Source organism: Neltuma alba, unplaced genomic scaffold, assembly GCF_004799145.2.
Source record: "Neltuma alba isolate B1F8T4 unplaced genomic scaffold, ASM479914v2 tig00012484_pilon, whole genome shotgun sequence".
Lineage (NCBI taxonomy): Eukaryota > Viridiplantae > Streptophyta > Magnoliopsida > Fabales > Fabaceae > Neltuma > Neltuma alba.
In genome coordinates this window covers 211,702-223,130 of record NW_021636958.1, presented here as the reverse complement: position 1 = coordinate 223,130, position 11,429 = coordinate 211,702, and the positions used below count along the sequence as shown (strand labels likewise).

Genomic DNA, 11,429 nt, shown 5'->3' with positions numbered 1-11,429 from the left:
GTAAACTAATCTCTTGTATTCAAATAATATTTTGTGTAAACTATCTTCTCTACGTGCAACTCCATTTCACTTGTGTACAACTTATCTTCCTCTATGCAAATCATCATCCTAGGAATCATTTGCCAATTAATTTTCTAAGAGGGATTTATCCCAATTTTTCCATTTTTTTCCTTTTTATGAATAATAAAACGGAAACTTTGTTCACAATCGAAGGTAAAAAATACAGAGATCAAAGGAAAAAAATCATTAATTTCATGACTCTGTTTAATTAGTTAGATTTTACATTCTCTATATGCAAAAGCTATGAAAACAATCTAAAATTTTGATGGTCTCATCAATGGTATCTTGAAAGGAATGATTATTGGCTTGATTCAAGAGAAAAAGGTTGATGGCCCCTGCCCAATCGCAATATGCTTCCACTTCCCTAATTCCCAGGTTCCAACAGAGTTCTAGACCATTTGCAACTCCTAGCATCTCAGCTGGCAGGAGGATATATATTCAGTCGGTTTGAGTTCTGTTTCAAGATGATTGTTGCTTTAGGCTTTCAAGAAAATGTAAAGTTTTTTGGACAATATAATTTAATTTCATCCTCCAATAAATGAGGAGTGTTTATTTTAATCATCATAATAATATCACTCTTTTTCAAATTATGATAAATCTTTTTGAGAAACATTTTCGTTTCATTTTATATGTCTTTCTAGAACTTTAAAGAAGTATTTACTCATTGGCAAAAAATAAAAGAAGTATTTACTAATACTATTTTGATATATCCGTGTTTGCTTCAATAACTTTAATTTATTCATCACGTTAACTAAGGATAAAGTTGGTCATGTAGTCAATAGTTTCCGTAGGTTTTTGTCAATTTTTTTCTGATAAGTTGTACTGTGAGTTTTTAATAACTCATTATTTTGAATATCTTGAAAGGATATTTTAAGTGATTTTTGAAGAGTTATCAATACATTTTGAGAAATTTCTAAGAGTTAATTGGAAGATTTGATTTTGAGCATTATTTAGGGGATTTTCTTTGTAAATATCTTAGTTTTAAATAAAGGTAGTTAATAATAATTTTTAGAATTATCTCATTTTATTTAATTTTATTGTATATTATTTCAGTTTTATTTTTCTTTTCGTTTTTTTCTTTTCTATTTTATTTTATTTTCTTTTCAGCTTTTCTTTATTTTATTTCTGTTAGTCTTTTCTCTTCCATGGCCAAACCACATGCAGCGTTAGAGATCATATGGAAGTTTGAAAGAGAGCTGCGACACCGTTTGGCAGCAGGAGCGTGGGTGCTGTGGAGATAAGACGCACCGTTTTGAGAGACCATTTTGGGAGACCTAGAGGGACGGCTCATCATCGTCTTGGAGGGGGCCGAAACCGGTTGATCGATCGTGATCTTCTTCTTCGTTGGACCCAAGGAGAAACGCCGACTGGTTCGGCGGGGAGGACGACGCTGGTTCTGAATCAGTGGGGTTACAGGAGGAGAGGCGATAGGGCACTGTTCAGCTTGTGTATTTCTCACGCCAATCAAAAGCAAGGAAGGAGAGATGCTGTCGAGCTAGTTCTGGGAGGAGAGGAGAGCCACTGTGATCGTCTTCTTCATTGGAGTTAGGAGTCGACTGGTTTTGAGCAGAGGAGCGCGAGCCGTGATAGGACCTTCGAACTGTGTTTTGTTTCCAATCTTTCTTTCTTTCTATCATGATTTTGAATCTGGATTTAGTTGTTCTCGTGATGGTTCTGTTCAACGTCATGTGTAGCTAGTTGTTTTTACAACCTAGAGTAGCTACGAGGATGCTTAATGTTAAATTGTGGTGACTTAATCTTCTTTTATTTATCTATTTGATGACTGACCACCGTTAAGTGTGAATTTGAGGATTAAAGCTTTCCTTGACAAATAGAATTTTAATTAAACTCTTAGATTAAGTAATATGGGATTAGATTGATAATCTAATATGTGATTAGGATAAAAATATACCTAATTATCCTGTATAATTGTTGATGAGCGAGACCGAATTATTTAGCTTCTTAGGTGTTTATGTGAGGGATTATATAATTAATTTAAAAGAGAGTTATAAGTGAATCGACAAGTATTTGTAGCTAATTATACTCTAAATTAACAAAATTAGTATTAAAGCTAATTAATTTAGTAAAACAAGGTTTAAAAAGCTAGCAAGGGATTAGTAACTCTAGATTGGGTTTTTTAACATTGGTTTTGATTAATTTGATAAAGCTTTGTTTTGTTTTGTTTTAATTTCTTTTTACTCAATTCAAACTTAATTTTCACAATTATCTAATCACTGTTAACCAAGTTTTTTGTGGGATTGACTTTGATTTGCCATTATCTATTTTTATGATCCGTACATTTGCAGCGTCTTAAATATTTGGTGGCATTAAACAGAGTATGATTTCAGATATTTCATATATAATTGGAGACCAAGAAAAGGATCCTGATATGTTGCCAAAATGGGGGGGGGAAAAGGCAAAAGAAAACAAACTTGACTTTTTCTTTTTATAAAAATCACACATTTGCATATCTTCTGCAAATGGCTTGGGTTTGAATTGATGATTTTATATATATATATATATATATATATATTTGTTTATAAAAGACAAAAAGATATGTGTGTGTGTGTGTGTGTGAGCAACAATCGCGGCATATCTTCTGCAAATCTCTACTTTTAGTAATTTTGCACCAAAGTTCTAAACTAGAACAGCATGTTTGACTACTGTTTGTGCCTGTTTGGATTTGTGCAAGATGAATTCTACAATATGCCGTTGTTAGCTGCAGTTATTTTCGATTACGCACAACTTAAAATTATATAAACGCTTTGTTAATTCAACCATTAATCAATAGATGTTGATTTGTTAATTCAACCATTAATCAATAGATGTTGATTAACATAATTATTTTAGCCGTAAGGGTATCAACGTAGTTAGGTGCATGTAATGTAATTACATTACAAAAAGATACTTCCTCCGGTCCTAAATATAAGACTCATTTTGTAGTATAAATTACAAAATATTGTGTAGCTTTTCCCATCCCCTGCTATTAACGTAATTCTTGACACGTACGTGAACAAGATATTGTGTAGCTTTTCCTAATTAATATTAATTTTTGAAGGGAAAAATGAACGCCAGACATTTAGTTATGACTCTTTTAAAGTCGTTAAAAGTCGTTTTTATTTTCGTTTAGCAGCTGGCTGCTTGCTTGCTTCATGCTTTAATGTTTATTAAATTATTATTTCCAATCCAAATTCTGACACAACTCGTTGTGGCTTAATTTCTTAATGGGGATAAGGTTAATTGCGATGGGTCCCTCCTCGATTTAATCTGATCAATTTTACTCCTGTTGATAAAGAACTTCGTGGGATATGATGGAATCTGGTTGTGTTCTGCCAGTGGATATACTCTGTTTAATTAGAAAGGGTCTGATGGATATACCCGTGCATGTTCTAAATATGGGCTGATATACGCACATCAGACTTGGCTAAAAATAAAGGCAGTTGGTTTATTACACATTAAGATTCATGAAGAAAGTTTTTATTCAATGGAAAATACATATAGCTAAGACATTTGAATTACACACACAGTTCATGGCCACTTCTCCCCCTTCTTGAAGATGCCCTGACCATAAGTAGAAGAAATTACTTCAACAAGAAGAGGGAATTGTAATAATACAAAGAGAGTTACTGGAACACCAGCAAGCATAGCAACAGGAAGAAGGGCCCATAAGTGTGACGGTTTACTTTGCCACATGATCATTATGGTTGCGGAAAAGGCAATCATCATAGTTGCAATGGACAGAAACAATGTAGAAAGACCTATTATCAATTTTCGAGGTAGTGAGTATAAGAAGTCGTCTTCTGCATAGCGTGAGGTGAGGATCCCCAAAAATGTGAGTACAGAAGTAGTGGAAGAAAATAGGGAAAGTGCATCTGAAATTAAGAAAACTTTAAATAATCTTTTCTCCATAAACATTGGATACCCTGAATTCTGGTTGTTTCCTCCTGGAACGGTTAACGCCGCGGCAAACATGATGGTAACAATTAGAGCCCCAACAACAGAGCAAGAAGATGCTGTTTCTTTCATCCACTTCTCTCCTTTATCCCTAAGGTCCTTGTGGTTTTTCTTGAAAAAGTCCAAAGGGTTCAACAATTCCCTGTTTATGAAATACCTATATCCAGGTTCCACCATCTTCTCCACTGCCTATGTTTACAAAAAAGAAGACATTTAAATAAATAATAAATGAAAGACACGAAGTCATGGCTAATAAATAGAAGTGTTGATTGATTGTATCTTGAAACATTTGTTACATCTAGGTCAACCCAATATTATTCTTGCTTTCTGTATATGCATATACAAAGAATTATCCAACAATATAACAAGTCTCAGGTGTGTGCGCGCATATGATTCATTTTCATTTATTAATCTCTGCAAGATTCTCACAGAGAAAGAGCAATAAATTTCACTTTCTAACCTTGAACCATTGCAGTTCTCTTTGCATTTGCAGGGCGGCACCAGAGATGCTGTTAAGGTAGGAAGCAGGAGCCAAAGAGGCTGCCATATGCAGCAAGGAATTTTTCTCTTCATCTATCCACGCAGCCACCACATTATTAAAGCGAAAACCACGGAGGAGGTTGAAAATCTCAGCATTACGATTTGCAACAGCATTGAAGAATAAGGGCGAGTATGGGGTACCAAAAGTGACTAGTGAGATTAATTGCGGGTTTGCCTTCATTACTTGCAACCAAAACTCAACATTCCCTACAACAGCTGCAGCTTTCAGTGCTCCTGCAATTATATTCTTCTTTTCTTCATTCAAAACTATCACATTCTGGCAAACTAGGTTTAGAATTTCAGCTGTTTGTGCATGTTGCAGCTTCATCTTCCGTATTTCCTTCATCCCTGAACCATTGGTAACTCAAATAAAACTTTACATTTAATCATGTCAAAGGCATCCAATTTAGGTTCTGGGGAACTCTGTGGCTTACATACACACCTGAGAAATCATAGATGCGGGAGATGAGCCGATGGCGTAGACCGCCTGTCCCTGTTGGCACATGGATATTTTTAATTAAGGTTAAGACTTCTCATTGTTCACAAATTGTACCTAGCTTGACGAGGTTAGGTTTGTTGTTCACATGAAAAGCTTTACATCGTATAATCTAATCTTCTAAAGTCCTATAGAATATAGTATACCTTCTTGCTGAATAGCTATGCACAAATGCCCTGTGGTTGTGGTTGATGGTATTTTGATATCTTCCACCCAAACAGTGATCAAAGAAATGGGAAAACGTAAGATTCTTCAAATAATGAAGCAATAAAAAACTAGAAGTACAAGTAAATTGGGTGAAGCTATTTTATATTTCTTATATTCTTTTTGCCCATTTCACCCTACGTCGCCAAGAGATACACGATAACTAAGAGGAGCTGTTTCATCATGAAATGCCAGCTATATGATTGCGGCCAAAACTAAAAAGGAGTTAACGATGCCTAAACTAGTCAGGCCAAGAAAAAACATTGCCTAAACTAGCGACTCATGTTAGGTCTTACAAACAAATAAATGCATTGAGTGAAAATTAACCAAATTAAAGAATTAAAGAATGGTGAAAAGTAATAATATGCACTAACAGTATTGATAGACCCATCGCTTCCAGAACGGAAGTTGAATTTTATTAAGAGAACTGGAAGCCATGACTGCAATGGTCCTAAGTGTTGAGCGTCCACGGTAGCAAAAAGCAGCTCCGTGCATCGTCGAAGCAAATGCAAGACAACATCTATTTATGTATCAAAATCAACAAAAAAGATGGAACGTCAAAATAACGACATATGTGAATAATAGACAGGGATGAAGAAATGAAAATGAAACATATTGATGACATAATTGTGTAGAAGTCATGTTACCAAGACCACCAGTGACGAAACAGCTCATGAGGAACACAGGACCCACAAGGACCTTTTCTGGTTTGAAAGCTTCCAAAGGAGTGACGTTATAGAGATAACTTCCAACTTCTTTAAGGCCAGTACGAAAAGCAACTTGCGCAGGAATCGCCCATGACGTGCCTTTAACTGGCATTACCAGTGCTTTTCTATTTTTGTTGACCAAGCATAAGACAATTGGGATGACTCCACTATGTGATGCAGCTATTGTAAGTGGAGTATGCCCATAAGTATCATATATTTCAAGATATTCTGCTGAAACTAATCTCACCAACTCCTCCACTATGCCCACATGCCCAAACTTTACAGCCACATGAAGAGGCGTTTCGCCAGTTGAAGCAGCAAAATCTACGTCCAATATCCTAGGAAGGCGATCAATGGATGCTTTTGCAGCGGACCAGTCGTTCTTATATATGGCCCTGTGCAGATTACATATCTCTAGCTCTTCTGCATCTGTCATCATCACTGTAACCAGCATGCATGCATTAAATACACACACACACACACACAAGCACAGGCATATATAGACTTGGAGGGCAACGAGGGAACTGTACTTAGTAGCTTCACAAACAAAGAAGGACCATATTTTTTGAGACACTAATAACTATACATGTAGTGCTCTTTCCATCTCTAATTATAAGAGCCATTTGTTAGGATGCCTGGTTGGTGTCCCTAATTATTATAAGAACCTTTATAAAGTTATAGGAATATGTTTTCACAAATATAGCCCTCGGAATAATTACAATTCACGTATACATATATATATATATATATATATATCTCTAGACATGATTAGCTAGGGCACTAACCAGGTGGAGGGCGAGGAGGTGGTGGGCGAGGAGGTGGTGGGGAAGGAGGTGGTGTTGCATTGTAGGTACTATAGAGAAGGTCCCAAGCAAGTTTGGCTTCAGAGAGCCCTCTTATACGAGAGTGATTGTGAGGCCCACAAGAGATACGAATGACATGTAATGCTGCGGCATTCTTTCTTCTCCATTTGGCAAAATCTTTGACACGATATCTCTCTGGTCTGGCCCTACTGCTGCTCGTTACTTTCCAAAGATCTCGAGACATTAGATAGTTCTTAACCCATTCGAACCAATCTTCTCTGCTGTCTTCCGTGAGTGGCTCCGCAACTATGTTGTTAAAATTGCGCCTCCCTTCCATAACTCAACTCAATTAAAGCTGTTTCTGCAGATCCATGGTGAAAATTGAAATTGTAGCTACCAATCAATGGGCATTATTTCTTTATAACTAAGTCTGCTTTCAATTGAAAGGAACAGGTCAGAGATCAATCATATGCACAACTTACCAGTTGAAGTTGGCTATGTATGCCCCTTCGCTCCTCTGACGGAAAACTTTGAAACTCTATGTCAATGGCTCTGTCTTCTTTTTGCAACTCATTTTCCCCTGTCTTTGGGTTTTTGAGCTTCCTACTCAACAGAAAATGATACTAATAATAAATAAAATGGATTTTTTTTTTTGGGAATACTTTCGCATGATATGATTTGGAATAATGCAGGTTGTAAAGGAAGCGCTAATTATTGACCAACAAAGAAAATGTAAGCATTAATCATACCTCTAATTTCGAAATGGACTTTCAAAATTCAAATTTTCAAAAGTGTTGCCCCCACCAGGTGCCACTTTTCGGAACACGACACATGAGTCATCCAAACTATAAAATAGTAATTTTCGAAGCCCTAGGTAGCAAAACTCAGGCCCCTTATATCATGATGACAGATCTATAACCATTGAAATATTAATTTAAATTTTATAAAATAAGTTAAAAAACTATAAAATACTAAGTTTTATAAATATTAAACAAGCACAAATGATGAACTTAAAACTTTAAAATTTATTAAACCACGATTATAGCTATGAACATCCGTTAATCGTTGTCCTTTTAATATTCTCTAAATTTAAATGTACTAATGCATGAAAGGTAAAAGAAAAAAAGCACTAACGAACAAGAAAGCATAATTGAATTCATTGAGGTGTTGCCAAAAGGGAATAGATAAGGAGAACATGCTTAACTTTTTCTTAAAAAGCACAAAATAAAGCGGGGGGGGGGGGATCATGGTGGAAAACCATTTCAAAGGGGGTGACGTGGAAAGGAGCCAGTAATCCAACCAACGTGCTTTCTTATCTTCTATCTTGCCACGACGCGGATTAGTATTGGATTAAACTGACTTCTAATCTAATTGATTTTTATAACTGAAGTTAGAATAAAAATCAGTTAGTATAATGCGATTTATGTTTGGATAGATATTTATAAAAAATCAGTTAAAAAAGTTGAAAGTTATTTGGATAATTAATAGAAAAGTTAGTTTAGTTATAAAATGACTCGAAAAGACATGAACTTTATTGAATAGTAATGTTTGAAATTTTATGTTCTTAATGTGATAATAGTTTAAAAAAATACATAAAATTATTATAATAAAATATAAATAGTTTATTTGTGAGATTATAAAATAAAAATATTTGTTACGGATAAAAATTTGAAAACACATTATAGATAATTAATTAAATATACATAATAAACAAACATGAATATAAATTAAAATTTATTTGGTCTTTAATTAGAGTAAATGAAATCACATAACTAATTAGATCGTAAGTTTTGCACAATTTTCTCATAAGTCAGTTAGAAAAGTTGATTCAGATTGCGTCGGATAAATCAATTAGAAAAGTTACCTTTTTCCATAAGTCAGTTAGAAAAGAAGTCCCATCCAAACAATCTTCTGAGTTACAATAAGTCACTAACCTCAATTTTACACTTCCTCATATGTTTTTGGCTTTTTCAACTGCAATTCAAACATAGCCTGCATCTTTGTTTGCTATCTTTGGACATGACAATCAGAATCTAATAATGAGAAATTCTTGTGTGCACTGAGAGCAGCACGTCATTTGTGATCTCCTCGGTCACTTGAAACCAACTTAAATAAATTTAAGGGATATTTGGATAGAAACCAAACCATAGTTTCAGAAGTACTTTTACAGTTTACAAAATAAATATATAAAGAAATTTGTCTCATTTTACAAAAAAATGCTTCGAAAATCATGGTTTGAAGGTTGCCAAACACCCTTTTAATCTCATATGACATCATGATCAGAGAAATAAAAAGTCATGGGTCCCACAGAAAAATTTATTTAACGATTTTCTCTCTCCGTCAATTTAATGTATCCCTCTTCCTTTCATTTTCACTTCCAACAATGCCCCTTTTTCCTCTTCTATCAACCCACCATTATCAATAATCCCATTCCACCAACATGCCCTCCCGGCAATATATTAATAATATTTATTTATAAAATTTATACTAACTAAGTTAATGTTATAAAATAACAAATACATCGGTTTATATATATATATATATTAATTTTTTGAGTGGAAAAAACTATTTTATTACTTAATAAACTTTGATTGTTATTGGAATTTTGCAAATTCTTTTAAATTTTAAGTCACATTTAGATAAATTTTTTAACTTGTCAATTTTTAATTGAATTGTGACATGCACATACTTTTACAATTGACTTTTAATATAAAAATTAGATAACTAATTTATAAATATTAATAAATTTATTTGTGTTAATTATTTATAACAATTATGTATAAATTTTCTTAAAATATTTTTTTAAATCATATGCATCATAACCGTATCGCCTGTTCATGAAAATTTTCTTAGTATATATAATAAATAAGAATACTTTAAGGAAGAAAACTCCAAGCTTGACAGATAAAATAAATTAAGTCTTATATTTAGTCCTAAAATGAATATCTTATATAGCTCTTATATTTAAGATGAAAATAATATTTTTGTAAAAGACAAAACTCACATCAATTTACTTATATTAATTAGGTTTATCCGATCAAATCTTGTTATGTGTGATTTTTTATGCAATATGCATATATCCATTGGGTCCATTTTTTTCAATTTATTTACATATACATATACATATAAATGTTTAAGGCGAAAAATTTAATAGATGTGAAAATATATTAAGAGAACTAAAATTTTATAATACCAGCGAATTTTATTTAAATGTATTATGTATATCAGATATGAATAAATATTTTAATATATAACTATGTATTTATTATTTTGTAACATTAACTTATTAGTTAACATAAATATTGTAAATAAATATTTTTAATATAATAATTAATATATGGCGGGGAAGCACGTTCATGTCTTTGTGTCTTGGTAGAATGAAAAAGGATGAAGGCTCTCTAACGTGGTTTTCTAGCAGTCGAGGGATTCTGATGGAAGAGAAATGAGGGGTATTGTTGGAAGTAAAAATGAAAGGAAGAGAGAGGCACTACATTGACGAAGAGAGAAATTATTAAATATAAATTTTTGTGGGACCCACGATTTTTTCTTTCTCTGACCAATGATGCCATGTGAGACTGAATTTATCTAAGTTGATTTCATCTGATCGGGAAGATCACAAATGATGGGGTGCTCCCAATTCACACAAGAATTTCTCTCTAATAATATGGGTTGGTTGGGAGCAGGACCGAAAAAATAACTTATTTTTAATTTAATTTTTAAAAAAAATTAGATTAAATAAAAATTAAAGTAAATGATATAAATTGTGTTTGGATTAGATTTTATAAAAATTAGTTTGTAAAAATTAGATGAAGTAAAAAATTATTTAAATTATGATTAAATAAAAATAAGTTTAATTTGTAAAATTATTAAAATAGATATAAATTTTAAAAAATAAAAAAAATTAAACAATAAAATAAATTTGAATTATTTTAATATGAAAAAGCGAAATTTAAATCCTGAAATATATTTTAAAACCTTAATTTATATTAAACAGGAAAGAAATGTCAAGAATCTCAGCAGTAAATAATCAAGATGGAATCAAGGAAGAACAAAACGCACAATCAATTTTGGCAATCGATTAAGAGAACCCCGAAACCTTACTGGTGAGGGTCGTGGAGGGGAATCGACCAATAGTACAAGATGCTTAGATATGCAGACGCGAAATCGAGCACGCGACGACGCGACCGGTGAGAAACCTTAGATTGATGGGTAAGTGGAGGACCCCAAACCAGTGGGTTGGGAACAGCAAAAGGTAACTAAGAAACCATCGGCTTCTCCGTCATTGTGCGCATCACTGGACTGACTGCTACTACATTACAAACGATACATTTAGGGTCCCAGCACTGGACGGCGCTCACGGTGAAGACGTGACGGATGTGATAGTGAAGATCCGATGGACGTCACAGCGGAGAGGCGGCGACGCTCTGCTTTCGACCGGAGGAGAGGAAAATGAGTGAGAGGCTTTCGAAACCGAGAGAACGAGAGATAATGAGGGAGAGAGAGAGAGAGAAACTATCTGTCTGACACAAGCACGAGCACGGTGAAGCTTAAATCACCGCAACATAAACATCCTTAACTTATCTGATTTATTATAAATTTTTAATTAATTATTTTTAAATAAAAATTATTTTTTTAAAAAATAATAATTAGGAGGTTATTTCTATT

At 33.5% G+C, this 11,429-nt stretch overlaps 1 protein-coding gene across 1 annotated transcript; it reads right to left on the bottom strand.

The window, feature by feature from the left end:
* Nucleotides 1-3,564: 3,564 nt before the first annotated feature.
* Nucleotides 3,565-6,397, bottom strand: LOC114727547 (uncharacterized). Its single transcript, XM_028914250.1, has 4 exons — nt 5,842-6,397; nt 4,997-5,083; nt 4,475-4,902; nt 3,565-4,203 (listed from the first exon to the last, which is right to left on the bottom strand). Exons 1-4 carry the CDS (start codon nt 6,395-6,397, stop codon nt 3,589-3,591), a joined length of 1,686 nt encoding a protein of 561 aa, XP_028770083.1. The 3' UTR covers nt 3,565-3,588.
* Nucleotides 6,398-11,429: the final 5,032 nt, after the last annotated feature.